General features: G+C 40.0%; 1 protein-coding gene across 1 annotated transcript in view; it reads right to left on the reverse strand.

The window, feature by feature from the left end:
- Positions 1-14538, reverse strand: part of nlrc5 (NLR family, CARD domain containing 5) — a gene marked incomplete at its 3' end in the record, with an annotated part of 32638 nt that extends 18100 nt beyond the window's left edge. The window contains exons 1-15 of the mRNA XM_083894317.1: positions 14199-14538; positions 12854-12946; positions 9198-9395; positions 8221-8375; positions 7920-8051; positions 7158-7473; positions 6160-6487; positions 5769-5931; positions 5548-5678; positions 2462-2693; positions 2134-2375; positions 1868-1951; positions 1035-1118; positions 833-916; positions 50-139 (exon numbers count right to left, since the gene is read on the reverse strand). Coding sequence (XP_083750443.1) covers positions 50-139; positions 833-916; positions 1035-1118; positions 1868-1951; positions 2134-2375; positions 2462-2693; positions 5548-5678; positions 5769-5931; positions 6160-6487; positions 7158-7473; positions 7920-8051; positions 8221-8375; positions 9198-9395; positions 12854-12946; positions 14199-14532 — 2666 coding nt within the window. The 5' untranslated portion in view covers positions 14533-14538. The remainder of the gene's footprint in view (positions 1-49; positions 140-832; positions 917-1034; positions 1119-1867; positions 1952-2133; positions 2376-2461; positions 2694-5547; positions 5679-5768; positions 5932-6159; positions 6488-7157; positions 7474-7919; positions 8052-8220; positions 8376-9197; positions 9396-12853; positions 12947-14198) is intronic.
- Between the last annotated feature and the right edge of the window lie 6056 nt (positions 14539-20594).

Raw genomic sequence — 20594 nt, forward strand, 5'->3', positions numbered from 1 at the left:
TGTCAAGATTCAGCGACAGCATCGTGTGTGTGTGTGTGTGTAATCATACTCTGCGTGGACACGTTGGATGTTGGCATGTGAAGACATTTTCCCGATGAGATAATCCACCGCCTGCAGGGAGCTGTTGTTGCGACTGAACCTGCAAGTTGCACAAACACAAGAAATTAAAACTTAAAAGCAGCAATATTTTGAGATTATGCAGCATCATAATTAAAAAACAACAACAACCCATCAGCTAATCAGAAAAATTAACCAGGGCTTGAACTAACGATAATTTTCATAATCCATTAATATGACAACTAATTTTTTGGTTCATAAAGGGTATATATTTTTTTATGTCTTTTTAAAAAAGAAGTTTACAATCATACACAAAGAAACACAGGATATGACGGAACAAAAATGAGTGATTGTGGATGTTGACTCATAGGGTGCAATTCGGCAAGATGGCCGCCAGAATTCAAAATGGCCAACTTCCTGTTAAATTGAGGCCATGGTTACGGTCCACTTTTTTGTTCGTCTCGGTCAATTTTGCCTCTGCTTTCACCTTAGGGGGCGCTATAGAGCCTATCACATTTTCACCACACCTGACCTCCATGCAACGTTTCAAGTGTTTTTATGCATGTTAACACCCTCAAAAGTGACCACAAACCCGAACCCTAACCCTAACCCATCGGTGTTAAAGGGTGGGGAACAATAAAATAAATCAAAAATAATAATAGTAATGATTACATTTCGGATTTAACTATTTCTTTGATAAGAAAACAAGAAAATATTCACATTAAGAAGCTGAAACAATTGAATTGATGATGGATTAATGGTTTAATAAACTCACATTACAGACTCCAGTCTGGACAGTTTGGTGACGACATCGGCGATGAGTTTGATCCCATCATCTTTCAGGCTGTTGTCACTTAGACTTAAAAAATACAAAAATAGTAAAGCCGTCATATTTCAGACATGTGCATCTGAGCACATGATGTTTACACGTGGTGTGGAATTAATGTTTGTTTATGGAAAAACCGTGAGGTCAATACTTGACGTCAGTGACGTGCGGACACTTCTCCAGAGCAGAGGCCAAACTCGCTGCTCCTGTTGCCGTCAGACTGGCACCACAAAACCTGTCAATTACCAATAATCAATGATTAAAAACCTTTTTATAGAGGGGACCTCAATCAATTACAGAGGTGGAATAAGGAGGGTTCAGTTCACTCATTGTACAATGTGTTCACTTCCATGTTGCAGCTATAAATAAGAACATTATTTAGTCTAAACATGTGTCACCCTCACTGTATTCAACCCACACTGCAATGACACAATGTGACAATTTCAGCAATTAGACACTGCTATTACATGATCATGTACTGTAGGGAGAAATATGGAATTATGTTCCATTTTAAAAGGTTAAATAGTTGTATATACTAAACTGTATGTAAATTAGTGCTGGGCACTAGGTTAACGCACGTTAACTGACCAGAAAAAGATGCGCATGACGTCATGTTTACGTGCCGCGGCACCGGAGTCCAGGCACTGTTTACCAGTAAGCTCCATTAGCTGCATTAGCTCCTTTAGCGCGCCTACAGTCGAACTAAGGCGGTCTATTTATGAAAGGAAACGAGCAGCGCTACAAATACCCAGCGTACCTGTGTACTGCGTATGTGTGCCTCTGTTTTTAAAGTTTAGCGTTACTTTAGAGTCTCGTTTTAACAATCGGGAGTCACGTAAACTGACATCACAAGCGTCTGTTTCCCGGTCACCCGTCATGAAAACGCGTCATACGTTAACGTGCGTTAGCGTTAACCGCCGTAGTACTAATGTAAATCCTGATTTCTAAAGTTAAGCTTAAGGTAAAAAAAAATATTAATCTTACTCCAGTTTTCTCAGGAGAGGGAAGTCGGACAAAATGGAGGACAACTTCTCTGCAAACCTGTCGTCGTACTTGCGGCTACGGAAGCTAAAGACACACAAATAAGGTTAAACAATTATGTCAAATAATAATAAGAAGTAACATAATATACAGTAGATATATACATTAACATCATCTGCAAACAACATAACCCACAGAGACTCCTGCCTGACCTCATATGTCAACCTGTCCAGACAATTCCACACGTGTGTGTTTGCGTGTCAACCTACCTGAGGTGGTGAATGTAGCGACACCTCTGCAGAACATCCAGACACTCCAGCTCCATCGAGCACGCTCTGAAATCCAATCCAATGCCATTTTCACCAACAGAGTTGACGACAAACGCCAGAGCGTCAATGTCTTTGGGCAGCAGCCGGATGTTGCGCAGCTCCAAAGTGGATCTTGCACCAACAGCCTCTTTGGCCAGTTGCTGGTCCTGACTCTCCTGAACACAGTGGCAAAGCTCTAGTATCTGGGGGGGGGATGTGGGGAGGAAGAGGAGGATGAGTACGGAAAGAGACAGAAAATATTAAATTTCACTTCCACTGTTCCTCCCACCTTTGGTCCAGTCAGGGTGTTTGTGTGGCACAGGGATTTCAGCAGTTTCAAAACGAGGGCTTGTCGTTTCGGGACCCAGCTCTGGAGTCCTGCTCGACCGGAGGCCCGAGCAAACTGGACCAAGGCTGGAGTGCACTGTTTTGAAGCCAGACCGCAGACATAAAGGTGCAGAGAGTCCGTGAAGACTGTACGCTGGTGTGATTTGGTCGTCCAACGGGTTTTCAGACTGAATCTGAGAGAAAAGGTGCAAGAAAGAACTATGTCTGTATTCTGTTTGACTCATAGTCTGACTTAAAGGACCCAGTCATATTAGGACAACTTTTATAATATGTCTATTTAGTTCTTTTTTCTATTTCTTACTGTCAGAATCAAAACAATGTAGTGACTACATCAAGACAGTAGTCACTTTAAGTCTTTAGTACAGTCAATATTCCTTAGAAAGAAGATATAAGGTTCTGCTGACCCAGAAAACAACCTTCCAGAATAATTTTAGATACATTTTAATGTATTTTTAATGAGCCTTGTCTTAAAAATAAATAAATAAATACATTATAGGACTGACAATTTCAAGAAGAAGTGGTGAGATTAAATATGTTTGATCTGGTTTATATGTGTGTTTGTGAAATGAACATTTGTTCTTCTTTATGTTCCAAATAAACTCAACTAAACTAAAACAATAAAACTCGCTCTCTTTCTCTCACTGCCTATCTATCTATTTAAATTTCAAATTTCAAATTCAAAGGACTTCATTGGAATGGGAAACATACGTTTGTGTTGCCATAGGGAGTGTAACAACAAAATAAAATAAAATTGTGTTGGCATGCAGACACTCTGTCAGAGGTATGTCATGATGACCTCCTGATAGCTTAGAGTTAGCCAAACGGTGCAAAAAGATAGCGTATCTCAACGGTGCCAAAAGCTAGCTTAGAGTTAGCTCAAGTTAGCCAAAGGGTCACATTGCAATCTATCTATTAGCCAAATGATACAGCTAAAGTAGCTAAAAGCTAGCTGAGAGTTGATATCTATCTATCTATCTTTTAGCCAAATGATGTTTGTACCTCCAAAAGATAACTTAGAGTTTGCTAAAAGTTAGCCAAAGGGTCACATTGCGATCTATCTATTTATCTATTAGCCAAATGGTACCGCTACAGTAGCTAAAAGCTAGCTGAGAGATGATATCTATCTATCTATCTATCTATCTATCTATCTATCTATCTATCTATCTATCTATCTATCTATCTATCTATCTATCTATCTATCAGCCAAAAGATAGAGCTAAAGTAGCGAAAAAAATAGCTGAAAGACGACATTTCTGACTCTATCTGTCTGTCTATCTATCTAACTATCTTCTAGCCAAATGATACCACTAAAGTAACTAAAAGCTAGCTGAGAAATTACATATCTATCTATCTATCTATCTATCTATCTATCTATCTATCTATCTATCTATCTATCTATCCGTTGCATGTAGTTATGATTTGAACAGTGCAGCGTCCGTCAGCAGCAGCATCTTCTCTGGCTCCTCGGACAGACTGGTATTTATACTGAAGTCTTCAGCAGTGTGTGACAGGAAACAACCTTGAGCTGCGTCACAGCTGAGTCTCACTTTCACTGACACCCCCACACCCTCGCTGCTGTGTGTGTGTATGTGTGTGTGTCTCCTTTTAGGGCGTCAGGTCACACACATGTCCCACAGACGCAGATCCACTTACAGCTCATTTGGCTTCCTGGAAGCTATAGTTATTCCTGGAATATACAGTGTGACTTTATTTGGTCAAATCCTATAGCGCACTTGTGTCAGCACGCGGTTAATTATAATAACGACAAAAAATAAACCCTGCGTCTTTAAATATGAAGTATTTCAAAAGTCCGCTCTGTGTGCATTATTTATGTTTAAATCAGATTTGACGTTTGGAACGTTTGACGATGATTCTTTTGCTGTTGTTGTTGTTGTTGTGACATGTTTTTCACACCAAGTCTATTTTTACAGACAGACACACACAACAAGTTCACTTCACCTAAAATGTTTTATACCCGTCATTTTTACACTTTTAAAAAGAAAAATGTAAAGATAAAAAAAATAAAATAATTATTACTATACTAAATAGATGTAAATAAATAAATATATACACTTAAATATCATATATTAAGTGTGAATGGATCTGATTCCAGTCTGTGTTACAGCTTCAAACCACACATTAGATGACAGATGGCCAATTTAAAGTTACACATTTATTAATTTGCATGTTCCTGTGAAATTCAAAAATTCTAAAATATAAGCTTCAGTTACCTGGTTCTATTTTTAGAGCAGTCAGTTCACCTAACCTGAAATATTAGTATTAGCATTAAGGAATAAGTATTTAACCTGTCTTAGGTAGGTAGGTATTTAGGAAAGATAAGTTAGGCCACAGGGCTTTAAAGTAGTAGGTAAAAAAATCACAAATTATATGGAGGATAAAGTGGTAGAAAATTGATGGATGGATAAAAATAACAGTGTTAAAAATGTTTAAAATGTGTATATATAATGTATATCTCCCTTTAATTAATTAATTAATTAATTAATTAATTAATTAATTAATTTTGTGTAGTGTAGAACATTGACATTTACAGCGCAACAAGCCATTGTTCCATAAATTAAAGGTGAAGTAGTTTATAGTGACATCTAGAGGAGAGGCTGAAATTTACAACAACAAACTGCTCCTCTGCTCACCCCCTCCCTTCCCCTGAGAGCAGACTTCCGCTACAAGTAAAGCGACGCTTGATTTGTTCTCTAGCGTTTGTCCTTACAGGCTCCGGTAGAAACATGGCGTCTCGCTGCTAACAGTGGCAATGCAACAGCGGCCCGCGATGTTATTTTACATACATTTTTGAAACTACGAAAATGAAACAAAAACTATTATACAGCGACTAGACAATGCAGGAGCACGTATAAAAAAGTGGATTTTGGGTCATATAAACCCAGAAATACTACACAGTGTCCCTTTAAACAACACATCTACAGACTACAACTCTCCCCTTGACAGAGACTCCCCTTTAACAGCTGTATATGAAACAAAGAAGAAGGAAAACAAACTGCTTTTCTTTACCGTTTCTTGAGCTGTGAGTCGCTGACATCATCGCTGCTCATGATTCTGACCGCAGCCAGAAACTCCTGTACGGTCAGGTGAATGAAACAATAGGCTTCGGCAGGAAATCCGTCCGCCAGCCTGAGCTCCACCTTCAAACACAGAGCAACTTTACTGATCATGTCATTAATTGGTCAGGTTTGGATTTGTGACAGTATATATGTGGGGATGATGTGTGTGACCTGTGAGAGAAGCCCAGTCCTGATTGAAAAGTCCAAAACATTGGCAGGAATATTCTCCTTCAAGAAGAGGATCTTGCTTTCCTCTAAACCTCTCCAGGCCAGTTCAGCGAGCTCACACATCTCTGACTGACAGTGACTCAGAGCAGTCTGCCTATACGCAGAACTGAAGACACAGAAAACAAATACTTGTTTGTGTTTAAAAAACTTTGTTGACTGAACTAAACTAATAAAAGAGTACATGAAACTGACATCAAATCTGTATTTCCTACACTAAGTTTATTACCTTCCTACTACATGTGATAACCTTATCTCATCTTAATTAAAGCATCCCTTTAAAACCATTCCTTTGAGGTTGTACAGTAAATGTGAAACATTAATCTTTCGTCGATACCTCGGTGGACGTTTCGTGGCCTTTGCTTTGTCACGTTTTCCTTGAAATGCATCAAGAACAGTGAGGTAGACCTGGGTGAGAGTGGAGGGAATCTGGGTGTGGGACGGCTGAGCTCTGCCATCCATGTCCTCCTCATTCCTTCCTCTTCTTCTTCCTCCTGCAGCCTGCACTCCTCCTCCGGATTGTTCTTTATCTTCCTGCAGAAGATGTTTCAGACAGATGCAGCAGATGTTGCACAGGGCTGGGAGGTAAGACATGGCCAGGAGGTGCTGGTTGGAAAGAAGGAGATCTGCTGCCTTTTGACCAGGGCCTTTATTTGCTGAGTCACCTTTGGAGAGAAGATAGAAAATGTCTTGAGAGCAGAGAAACCCAAGCATGGGACTGCAACGATTAAGTGATTCGAGTAACTCCTCGAGGCAAAAACTCTGCCTTGTTTACTTCCTATCTCGCGCGGCCTGTTCAGTGCTGGGATCATTGTTCCACATGGACCGCTTTAGCAGACGAACACCGCATGCATTTCAAACTGCCCGTAAAAAGGCTGAAAATGTCCAAAGCTTAAACAAGAAGCCGACATGCTGCAGTGTAACCACTGCTAACTGCAACTGGCGTAGCACAACAGCACGTCCTCAATGATTCAGCGTCTGAGCCGATAGCATCTAGTTGCTAACGCTTCCAGTAAACATTGATGTTAGCTGATTTAGCTATCAGCTATCTAATCTTTTTGTACTCGAGTATTCTACCGATTATTCCTCAATGAATGGAGTAATCGAATTTAAAAATATATATATATATATAAATAATAATTTTGCGTTTTGAATCCTTGATTAATCGGAAAATAATTTGTCGAATACTCTATTACAAAAATATTTGATAGCCCTAGTAAGCTACATTAAATCAGCTAACATCAATGTTTACTTTAGCGTGTGCCGGAAGCGTTAGCAATCAGAAGCTATCGGCTCGGATGCTGAATTAGATGGTCACTTCTTGTAGGTTCCTACCTTTCACTCCAAAGAAGTTGTCCACGTACTCCCTGATGTCGGCACAGTCCCATCCCAGCAGCTGCCCCACTTTGTCTGACGCGCCGTCCAAATCCACCACGTCGCGCGCGCGGCACGTGACCAGCACGGTGCATCCTGGGAGGAGCTGACGACTGAGGAGCCCCGAGACCAGGTCGGCGACGGGCAGAGGGTTCTCCGCGCTCAACCTTTCCGCCTGCGCTTCTTGTCGGGCGAGTTTGTCGTGGAACTCGTCGTAGCCGTCGAGCACCCAGCAGCTTTGCTCCGGATTGGACAGGAGGTAATCTACGATCGCTCGCTGTTCAAGATAAAAGAAGCACACAGAATAGCTGTTAGTCTGGTTGTTTTTAGAGCTGAAACAATTCATTGGTTAATCGATTACTAAATTAATCGTCAATATTTCTGATTGTTTTAATTTTGGTTTATGGACAAAACAAGAACATTCAAGAACATCGTCATTTCCAGGTTTAACAAACACTGATCAACATTTTTTTACATTTTCTGACATTTTATGGACAAAACGATTAATTGATTAATCCAGAAAATAATCGTAAGTTGCAGCTCTAGTTGTTTTATTGCCCTTTTTCTCTATGGGGCGCCCCCTACAGTTTTGGAGTACATATTTTTTACGACACCACCGTAAACATCTATCCATCGTCTACCTCTTTATCCTCACTGTTGTGGATTTAACCATCACACAATGACTCTGAAGCTGTTACATTAGGGTTAAAAATCCTGGCATACCTTTGCATCGTCGCCCCCGTGTGGAGGGAGGTAGTGTCGGAACAGCAGCTCAGACAGGGACAGAGGGCCGGACAGGAGATTGAGCTGACGGAACTCCAGCAGGACAAAGAGGCAGGACAAAGGGATCGGGCCCTGGACAAGAGGAGGGAGCGTGAGGGGACAGAAACACTGGCCAGGAAGTGAAATACGTGAATAAATGATGCTGCAGCTGCTGAGAGAAGGTTGAATAACGCAAATACAAAAGGTGCTATATAACCACTAGATAGCAAAATGATTTAAAATATGTACAGCATGTACTTACGAGACCACTTGCCCACTGCTCTCCGAGACAAGACATGAGCAGAGTTTTTCCTGATCCTGCCAGGCCAACGACAACGGTCACTTTTCCTTCACATCCTTGGAGGAAGGAGTCCAGCGTCACTCTGGACTCAGGAGAACCAAAATCCCCATCAGGCTCTGAGTAAAGGTGAAGGACATGACTTGAGTTAACAAACATGCATTATCCATCCTAGGAAACTGATTGATGTTTATATATTTTGTAGTTTTTTTTCCCTGTTTTATAAACCATTTCGTCGTGGAATAGCTTCGAATGACGACCAAGAAATGCGTGTCTTTGACTGTGAATGTTGTAATGGTAAATTTAATTTCTCTCTCTCAGAGCTACAACTGCCCATCACCCTATACCTGCCCAACACAGAATACCAGGTCCTTTTGTGTATTGTGCTTAGCCTGAACTTACACCTTCCTACAACATCCATAGGGGGTCAGCTCCCTGATACCTACAGTAGACAAAGAGATGTTAAAACACCGCCTGGAAAGGAAGACTCTTTGTCTATTGGAGGAATGTATAAGGTGAGTTGCTCAGGTATAAAGTGGAGGGCTCACGATGCTCTGGGTCTTTCTCCAGCTCAGATCACTCCTGTGAAGATTGACCTTTTCCTTGCAAAGAAAATAAAAACTTGTCGGCCGGCAGAAGTTCTCTATTTCATTCTTCACCAGCAGCAGAGAATTTCCACAACAACGTTTACCGATCAATGTGCTGCAGTTTACAAGCAAGAAGGTGAGCGAACTTTAGCATGACGGACATTCATTTTGCATCTTGTTTTTCGTCTCAGAAAAAACTAGCAAACTAGAAAACTGTAACTAAACTAAACATGAATTGCTTATTTAAGTGTCTCAAAAAACATTTCACAATACATTTAATTCTGTTTCTGCTGCCGTCAGAATCTCATTCCGTCCCATGCCACATGAATTATCTTTAAATATGCGAACGCTGACCTGGTGTTCTGCTCGCTCTGTCCGTCTGAGCGGGCGTTTGATCGGTTCTGTCCCGGTCCCTGTCCCTGCCTCGGTTTGCCGGTCTCGGGCTGATCCACACAGTCTCCAGATGGACCTCCTTCACCAGGCCTTCACTCAGCCGCTGCCACCGTCTCCGCATTAAACGCGTGACTTCCGCAATGTACTGCCCCCAGTGGTCTGTGGAGAGAAGACCATTACCATTACAGAGGACATCATTCTGTAAGAGGAAGAACATGTTTTTTGGAAACAAGGAGGAAAATGTTTTTGCCAGAGTTTGTTTGTCTGTCAGTCTGTTAGCAACATAACTCGAAAAGTCAGGAAATATACAAGCGATAGATTGTTAGTGATAACAAGTGATTAAATTGTTGGCGTGATCCGTAGATGCTATCACTATTTTTATCGCTATTTTGTAGGCACTGAGCTGCCTTGGCTGAGGTCTGCGCTCTCCAAGTGCTTTTCTAGTTATATATATTAGTGCTGGGCCGTTAACGGCGTCAACGTTAACACACATTAACGCATGACGTGTTTCCATGACGACCGACATGGAAACAGACATGCGTGACCATCGTGTTTACGTGACTCCCGATTGTTAAAACGAGTCTCTAAAGTAACGGTAAACAGAGGCAAACATACGTAGTATACAGGTTCGCTGGTTATTTGTAGCGCTGCTCTTTCCCTTTAATAAACAAAACGCCTTAGTTCGACTGTAGGCGCTATCAGTGCTAACTGGTAAATGGCGCCGCGGCGCGTAAACATGACGTCATGCACGTCTTTTTCTGGTCAGTCGTCATGGAAACACGTCCTGCGTTAATGTACGATAATGTTAACACATTAACGGCGGTTAGCACGTTAGCGTGCCCAGCACTAATACAGTATATTAAATATACCCTAAAACTCTAAAAAATACAACTGACGATCACGGGAAGAAAACAGACAAACGTAAGAATGGATAAATGTGTGCAGCAACACCTGGAAAACAACAAACTTTAATTTGGAGGGAGTTTTCTTCCACTCAAAAAATAACAATAAAACTTTACGTTTACTTGTTGGGAGCTAAAGCCTTGTTGTTGATGGAGCGCAGGCCTCCACAGACAGAAGGAGAGCTCACAGATGTGTTTATGGTTGGCATGCAATTTCTTTTGTTTGTTTTGCCCACCTCAAACATGTCGTAACAAGCAGAAGAAGAGACGTGTGATGGATTGTGTCTCACAGTATTTGATTCAGGTTACAGCCAAACGCCCCACAACAAGACATTTAACCATCACAGGGACTCCGAAGCTGTTAAATTAGAGTAAAATTCCTGCTCCATAGAACTCCTCTCCAAGACTCCACAACCATGTGATCATCTCCATCTAATCACAAATCTACTCATACGACACATAATATTCAGCCAATTTTTTTTTTTTTTTTCCTCCATCTGATAAAATCTAACTGTTGTGATGATAAGAAACAATAAAACAAACTTGCGTAACTTCAGTAACCCGCTATGAACCAACGCGAATAATTTAAGACTGCACTGCAGTTTAAAAAGATGTATAAATTCAATTATACAAGCATACTAATAATGCTACACAGTGGCCCTTTAATATACTGCACCTCAGGGGGAGATAATACTGGTTAATACTTCAATCATCACGGAAAAAAAATGCTTTAAAGACAATAGAAGGACTGCAGTGGTGCAGGTAATTTGACACCTCAGCACAGACACATAGTAAACATACCACATTCACTCCCTCACACTTAACACTTTAAAGTGGAATGAAAACAATGGGATTACTTTCTCTTTGGGGCTTTTATGGCCGGTGTTTTATGATTGTGTCTTCATGTTGTTTGACAGCAGCACACGCTGCTAACGCTGTCACAAACATAAAGCTCTTTAGTCCCAGGCCTTCAGGAAATTCCCTTGTGAATCCCTGATGAAAGCAGCGTACAAACACAGTTCTGTACAGTAGGGCTGGCAATCAACGACGAATCAATCACTACATGGTCAACTAAAAAGAAAAGTGTCAAGTGTGAATACTTTCTGGATTCTTTGCTTCACATAACAAAGAAATCATTCAAACGGATTATTTTTGGTACGCACGCAAAACAAAATATCATTTTCAACGGCATTTACATGGGGATGGGCGAATTATGGGCACGATATTGACTTTAAAATGCATTATCAGATATCTGCAAACACACTAAGAGCCCCAGATCTATGTATACAGATATATACATATCTATATCTATATATAGATATGTATATATATATATCATAACTGAGACGTCATTTACTCTTTTACATTTTTCTTCATTATGTAAAATAGATCAAAGTAGATATTATATATATATACATATACACATATATGTGTACGTATATATATATATATAAAGACTGCTACTTTGATCTGTACATATCTATATATATATATACCCATATATATATATATATATATATATATATATATATATATATACACACACACACGTATATTTATAAATAAATAAATATATTTATAAATAAATAAATATATTTATAAATATACATATATACACATCTATAAAGGCTGCTACTTTCATCTATTTTACACAATGAAGGAAAGTGAACAGGAGTAAATGACGTCTAAGATTATGCGTGGTCTTCTACCACGAGTGTCTTAGCTGTTCCTCATGGGTCTGAGCTCTTCTCCACCAGAGATCTCAGATGTTGTTCCTGAAATGGAAAGTGTTAGAGTCAGGCTTCTCCCAGCTCCTTGTGTTCCTATCACCACTGAGGCCACAGTTGCCCGTACGCCTCACAGTTTCTCGTGTTCTTCTATCTCAGCTCATCCCGGCTTGCAGCACCTCATCAGTTTCTAACTGAGGCAGTCAGTTCCTCTTCTGAGCTTATGCACTTATGTCCTTTGACAGCGTACGGATGTTGGGTTTCGAAGCTGTAGGTGCCACATTCTCTGCATAAATCCCTTCTCACCCAGCTGTGTGTGTGTGTGGGTTCCAATAGTCCACTTTTCATCAGGTTCTCCTGACATTTCCCTGGTAATTGTTGGAGATTGAAACACGTTTTTAGGATTTTTAACTGATCAACAGTTCGGCTTGATTCTTGACGTCTCTTCCTGGGCCGACAGTCTGTTGACGTCGCACATAGGAATCACCTCAGCTCACTTAGAACCTCCCCAGATCAGGTACTAAAAAAAGTTGCTAGTGGAAACGCGAAATAACCGTGACGTGCCGAGGCGAGTTGGTGGAAAAACAAGGCATTTGACTGGGAAAAAAAAGTACTATAGGTAGTTTTTAAGGTCCTTTGTTTCAACGATTTTCCACAAGGACTTGTTAACATGGCTGTTTCTGCTATGCCCACACCTGATTCTCTAAAGCCATGGTTCTCAAACTGTGGTACGAGCTTCCACTGGCGGTCAGATACAATACTGTTCTAAACCCTTATATACCAGGGTATGTGATCGGAGTGGAGCTGAGGAATCGCTCCATCTTAACCTAATCACACTACACCAGTGTGTGAAGTATATGTGAGGAAGAGGAGGAGGAGGAGGTTAGAGCAAAAGCTGGCGTTGCTCGACCTCTTTACACCACAGTATTTTAACTGCCATTGTGAGGTATGTATGAAGTTTAAAGTGTGTAAAGCGTGTAAGTCGTACCGATCCGTGGGCGTTTCATGAGACGCTGTTCCTCTGGCTGAGGCCATGACGACTCCTCGTCTGTTACACTGTGAGTGGAGGTGGAGTTTTCATCTACAACACAAGAAAAAACACACAGAAAGGTTACATAAGGGATGGGTAATGCAAAAACTCATCAAATAAAGCTACAACGTCAGCTTTAACTCTAAAAGGTTAACTCCTTATATGGACATCCTGGGTCTGTATGTGTTTATAGGTCACATATTCAGGCTTCTTTTTTACTTTCTATATCATCATTAAAAAAAATAAAAATCTTGGGGAATCCCAGAGTGAACCAACCGGAAATGAAACGCTGAGTTGTGCTTATTTTTACTTTTTACTTTCACTTGCAAGAACATATGATTATAATATGAACCAAACACAGAGCAATGGAACGAAATGAATGAATAACGAGTAACTGGTCTCCTCCTCAAACCGCAGACTACTTATCACCTTAAATGATACTTAATTACACTGTGTTTTATTCAAGGCTACTCACTGACTCAATGTGAGGAACAACACCAACATTTGAATATGTTGTCACGTACACCAGTGAAGCCTGGCACAGAGGAAAAGTCTCTAAGAGTTTAAGTCACATTTTTAGTAGTAAATATGTGTCAGTGTATATAAAAATAACTATTTTCATGACAGACACTCTCCATCGACCCTTTTCGCCGAGGACAGGCATAGCCAAGGGTGTATTTTTATTTACTTTTTGGACTATTTTTGTGTTTATATGTGTATATTTTGGTTGTTTTGAATGGTCACTGTGCATTAAATATTACTACAGATACTGAAATAATGATGTAATAATAAGTGATGCAAACAATTTCAGTTTAAGGGTTATTAAATCATAAAAGCCATGTTTTACTCTAACTTTTTATAGTTTTATTGTACGACCTGTTTAATTGTGTTAACATTATTTTATTGTTTCTTCGTAGGTCTATTAGGTGACACATTTTATTTGTTTTATTTGCTTTATTTATTTATCTCTGATGTACACTTAGAAGTAAGGGTTCCAAAAGGGTCCCTCTACAAGGGCCGAGGTTCTTCCTGGAACCATTTGCTTCTGAAAAACCCTTTCCCAAAGAAAGGGTTTTTAAAGGGTTCTTGGTAACACTAATGGTTCCAGTAAGAACCATTTTGATCCAGAGAACCATTTAAAACCCCTTTCCTGAATAAAGGGTTCTTGGTAACACTAAGGGTTTTAGATGGAAACTTTATAAAAAGGTTCTACCTGGAACCAAAAATGCATTATCATTATTTTTTGATCCATTCATTGAACTCAAACGTGTCAGCATGTACAGACTCACTGTTTCATACTCACGGTTCGCATATCCCGCCACCGACATGAGCCTGGACTCCAGACGCATGGGCATGTCCTCGCACAAGATGCACATGCTCTGCAACAAGCTGCAGCGGTCTGCGTCGCTGGCCACCGTCAAGTACTCCAACATGGCGTTGGCGAGCTCTGCTGCGCTGGAGCCAGTGGCGGCGGCGGTGGCGTCCAGTGACTTGCGAGCGTGACCGGTGGGCATCCTCCGGTACAGCTCTTTCATGACGGCGGGCGACTGAGCGCTGAGGACCTGGAATAGTTCTCTGGATTCCTGGGCCAAGACGACGTTGACATTCTCTTCAGCAGGGTCGACCTCCTCATCCATGGTCAGACTCCATCAGCTGATGCACACACAAAGACACAATTACAAATTAAAGAAAGAAACTCGTTACAGTCATAATCCAGCTTATTTACAAGGATTACTGGGACCCTTGGGGGTCAACGAGCCATAGCTTTTACTCTAAAGTAAAATTGGGGGCCATTATGTGCCACTTTAAGACAGTTTGTAGGAAATCTGCAATATCTATTGAATACTTTTCAAGTATGTAAGGAGAACCTATGGTAAAAGGTGTTTTTACCCTAAGTTAGCAGCTTCAGAGTCATTGTGATGGTTAAATATCTTGTTGTGGGGAGATTGGAAGGCTGGCTCTACTCCCCCTAGTGTCTGTCTAGTGTGTGTAGTCTCTGCACTTTTTTGTCGTCTAATACAGTCATTTTAGACCATTTATTTAAACCATCTTTATTTACATTTTTACAGTTATTGTGCATAGTAAAGCAAAGAAATGTTATAAGAGACCTTTATTTATTTAATTATGTATGTATTTAACCTTTATTTAACCAGATAAAAGACCCATTGAGGTCCAGGGTGACATACGTCATAGTTCATAAAAGCAGGGAGATAATTAAATATATATACTAAAATAAGTGCAAGTAAATAAAGTAAATTCCCATTGTGAAATAAAAGTTGGCCATTTTAGTTCAGTTTGGAGATCATGGTGGACTCCATCAAGAAGATATTAATGATATATATATATGTATATGTGTATATATATATATACATATACATAAAGGCAAATACTACACTACCTCAGCCAGGTCTGATAGTATTACTTGATGGTATTCATCAATTTTTTATTTATTTTTTCATTATAACTTGTAGGGGTTCATAATGAAGCCTTTGCGCAGAACTCACTTCCTGGTGTTTACTTAAGGGGTTTTTGTCGCCTCTCGTGTTCTCAGTGTAAGTTCAGTGGATGTACAGTTAAGTTAAGATAAGTTAAGTTAATGCAGAACGAGGCACAGACACGTGCTCTGCAGGCGGGGTCATCTCAGGACAACCGCAGACTCTGCGTCACCGTCATTTACCCGCAAAACACACACGCACACACCCATTAAAGCCCACGAGAACGCGTCAAGAAGATTCAACTCAATCAATCAATAAATAAGTTCAATAAAATGAATAAGGACTTACCATGGACTGCTGACTGCATCTCCCTGCAGCCGCCAGCCGACAGGATCTGTTCATTCAAAACGAAAGTGAAAGTATGAGCCGTTTTATTTTCGCTTTTTGTGCCACTGTAAAGTGTGCACAAAAAGCTATCATCGGACACACACACACACACACGCACGCACACGCGCACACACACACACGCACGCACAGAGCGATTTATCAAGCATTCACCAGACACTGGGTTTCTGTGTCGCAGAGTAACATGTCCTCATTATGGAAGTCCGTTTCCACCAGGAAAAAAAAAGTCATACTTATGAGCTTAAAAGACATAATTAAAGTAAAATCTATTTAATTTTTAATTAAAGTAAAATCATTTTAATTTTTAATTAAAATAAAATCTTATAAATGATCAACTGATTCCGAGGACTCGAAATTTTGTTATAAACCAAAATTCACATTTCATGATTTTGTCATTATATGGAGTGAAGAAACCAGAAAATAATAAAAACTTAAGAAGGCTGAAAAATGACTGAGAACTTTTTAATTAGTAATAAAAGAAAACACACCCTAACAGATCACAACACAAAGTATGTGTGTGTGTGAGTACAGTGGCACAGGATATTGCACTGATCTAAAGTACTGGTGTAACCGGTGTGGTCACAGTCTGGCTCGTGTTGCGTTAAATAAAAAGAAAAAAAGATAAAAAAAGAAAGCAGGGCTGGACCACAACCAATCTAGTAGTTTAATTTCTGACAGAAGATAAAAAATAAAGGTACAGCAGAAAAAAAGAAAGGATGAAAAATTCACTTATCTCTTCAAGGCAAGCACAAAAACCGACAATAGGAAAACATTTGCATGAAAATAAAAGTTTCACATGTCAAAAATGTGGACTTACACACTTTAAAGACAATAATACTTGGCAAAAGTGTTGGTTTTCTACACTGTGTTGCTGTCAAAGAGCCTAATGGCAGTGGGGATGAACTAAAATAACTAGTTAGGCAACTATAGTTAAAAAAGTAAAGTTCCAACTGTAAAATGGGAATATGTAGAGAAAGTAGACGTCTGACACCTTGCTATAAATGCTCTACAGCGACACTAGCGGCTGGTGCGGTCAATTCAGAGTGACCAATTTACCTAATCCCCCATATGGCATGTTTTTGGACTGTGGGAGAAAGCCGGAGAACCCTGAGAAAACCCACGCATACACGGGGAGAACATGCAAATTCCATGCAGAAAGGCTCTTGTTCCAACCGGGGCCTGGGTCTTCTCGCTGCAAAGGCAAGAGCGCTAACCACTTCACCAACCGTGGGCCCCGCTACAAAATATTTCCCCACAAATTACTAGGGCTGGGGGATTTTATCGATTCTGCGGTATATATCGATTTTTTATTTTCCCAGAAAGTATCGATTTTTCAGCCGCGAGTATCGATACATTAAATCCCATTCAAATCCCCCGTGTTCCGCCTGGCACGTCCTTGCAGGAAGAGCGATAAGGTCAGCCGGCCGCTAGTGTCCCTGTAGAGCATTTATAGCAGGTTTATTTATAGCGGCGAACATAAGTCCAACAATTTCGTGCTTAAAAGCAAATGTGTGGAAACACTTCGGGTTTAAAAAGAAGAAAGTAACACAGCTTTTCGTGCCGTGTCACCGGAGTCCAACCACCGTTTAGCAGTTAGCTCCGTTAGCCTACAGCCGAACTGGAGCAGCGCTACAAATAACCTGCATACCTGTGTACTGCGTATGTCTGCCTCTGTTTTTAAAGTTTAGCGTTACATTAGAGACTCAGTTTAACGATCAGGAGTCACGTAAACATGACGTAACGCGTGTATTTTTCCCATCAGTCATCATGGAAACGAGTCATGCGTTAACGCCGTTCATGGCCCAGCACTAATTTTAAGTTAAATGTTTAAAAGTTAATGACTGTTGGGGAAAGCCATGGTACTATGTTTACTAACCTGGTGGCTAGACTGGCTGCTTCATGTGTTCAGTGTCGAACTGTTCAGAACAGGCCACTTGATGCACTTTTTAACTCTCCATTGTTAATTGCAATACTGAACTTTGTTTACTTTTCAAGCTTGTAAGCTACAGTTTGCACTGTTTCAATAAAAAGGAACAGATTTTCTCATCATATTAATCACATCTTTAATTCATTTAAATCCAGCATTTGCAAGCTGTAAACTCTGTGCAGTCAGAGACATATATTGTGTAATTGATGTTTTTAGTTTTCAGTTCAATTAATTCAATCCAAGTAAATGGAACACTCGCAAGATGTCACCAAAATCACTTTGTCCCCTTTAAATCTTTCAGAAAATTCAGAGTATCGAATTATATCGAATCGTATCGTTGGCTGAATATTGTGATATATATCGTGTCGTGAGCTGAATATCCTGTATCGTATCGTGAGATTAGTGTATCGCTACAGCCCTACAAATTACGGATAATGTCCAGAGAACTGCGTGCTGCCAGCGATTAAATGTCAAATGTGGATTTGAAACGTTTAAAAATGGCCTAAAATTAAAAGTTTAAACCGACTAAATTGGAGCACTGCTGCATCCCTCTGTTTACAGTTTACACCCTCCGCTAAATTCTATAATTCACACTCTGGGTAACTTCTAAAGACACCATCTGTGGAAGGAACAGAGCGTGCATATAGTGCATAGTTTGTTTGTCCTCTGGAGAATGTCTACGATCTTGTGAGATGTTCTTCTCAAAGCGATTGTCGAGTAAAATGCACCCAAATTAAGGTACACGTATATGACAGGTATGAATTTAGGCTATAGCACCCATGAAAACTTGTTCCCTGACAAATTATGCTCTGAAAAATGGATCACGACAAGTGACACCTGAAGGAACCAGAGCAGACCAGGCAGCCCCATCTGTCTGTGCATCATTGGTTCACCCCTGGACTGTGCAACCGTCCTTTTTATCCTCTTATTTTTCTTCAGACAAAAATAGATCTCACTGAAAGTGGTAAGTCAAAAATCCCCACCCCTCTCCACCCGATCACGCCTCACCACCCAACCTCTGACCTCCCGCTTTCCCACCTTCTTTCTTTAGTGCACTGACGCCTATCTCATTACATTGAACAAGCGTAATCAGATAGAAGCAGCCCCCGAAAATGTAAAGCGAGCCGACAGGAAACCAGGCAGAAAAAAATGATGTTCAACACATTTCTTACAATAAAAATTAATTACTGTAAGACTCACGGCCGGACAAGACAACAACCGTCCTGTCTGACGAGATTTAAACATGACCACCCTTTATCATCATTTATTGGGGTCACAATTAAAAAAATTTCCCCATTACAAAATGCCAGAAAAGTGATTTTTATCCTGCGCCGTGTAAACATACGGACAACAAGCGGACAAGCAAAACTCACATCTTGCACGAGCGGCCCGACCCGCAAAAACTGAATGTTTGTTTAATGATGTACTAAATTCAGAGCCTCGCTCGTGATTGATACGCACACCCACCTCTTTTGCTGCAGCACAGTGGCCTGTGAAAGTGATCGAATGACATGATGAAGTACATGGCAGAGGATCCCTGACAGATGTAGCTCAGAGAGATGAACCAAGTGTTCCTCGCAGGGTCCCAAGTTAGCTGACAACTGTCCTCCCCTCACCAATCAATCAAACCTACTGTTCCTACCATAGACAGGATTTCATCACCCAGCTTGAAGCATTTACAGATTGGGTTCCAGGAGAGATTGGCATTGCTGCAAAATCATTTTTGAATTAGTGGTTGAAGACCATGATAAATGTGTACTTCCACTCATTAAAAAACACATCCATAAAATAATTGAATTAATTAATTTACATAAACACATTAATTGTAAATGATTGTATGGATGTTTACTAATATATATGTATAAATATATTATTGTGAAGAATAAACAGGACTTTCCTGGGAAAACAGAATAGTTCTGAGCCACGGTGGAATTTTGATTGGATTGAAAAATTAACCGCTTTACTGATGACACTGCACAGTTAATGACAGCGTCAAGGGCAGACAACATTGGCGCGTTAATTCGGAGGGAAAAAGTGACGATCACCTGCTTGTGATCATCAGAGAGCAAATAAATGTCACTCCTCTCCTCTCCCTGGCTTTTCCTAACTAATGGTGAGCCATAAAATTTAACACACATTTGCATTCCTGATTTATTCTTAAAATCTCAAGGCATAAATTTAAACTTAAAGCAAGGAAAATCCTTGTTTAAACATGTCATGGACTTCCAATATTTCAATATAGTGCCAAAAAATAAACAATAACATTTAAAATACTACTGTATACAGGGGGTGTTACTCCTTAATCTATGTGGGGTTTTCACACTGCATTTGTTGTTGGTACAGTTTGTGTAAATTAAGTATTCAATTAGTAAGTAAATCATTTGGGTATTAAAAAAAAAAGAAATAAAGATTTAAAATGCCACTCAATACGGTGTTTATCTGACATTCATTTAGTCTCAGCAGAAATATGCTAAGTGCTTTCACGGCTCAGCTGACATTCTAACCATATTTGGCAGGCAGCCCTGCTTTAACCTCTGCTTTGTAAGCAAACTGGACTGAATATAAGGAGTCCACGAGGGGCTACAGGTTGTGTGGTGGATGACTGGTGAAGCTCCTCTCTGTGGTGAGAACATCTCCTGCTGTCACTGTCACATTGAATTCCTTGTTTTATATCTTATCATTTAAATATATTATTCTTTTAACTAAAATAAATAATAATTACTTAGTTTTTTTGTCCTTGTTACTTGGAAACATTGACAGCAATTAGGATCATTTAAATTTTAAAAATGTAAGTTGAGTTAATGACTGGCACTGACTGAAACATCATTTTTTAAACAGGATTATAAGAAGTGAACGCTTTTTCACAAGGGGAAGGGGAAGGTATGTACATTTTTTGTACTTCATTACTTTGTCAATTATGTAAAGTGAAAGT

Source organism: Microchirus variegatus, assembly GCF_963457635.1.
Source record: "Microchirus variegatus genome assembly, chromosome: 8".
NCBI classification, from domain to species: Eukaryota; Metazoa; Chordata; class Actinopteri; order Pleuronectiformes; family Soleidae; genus Microchirus; species Microchirus variegatus.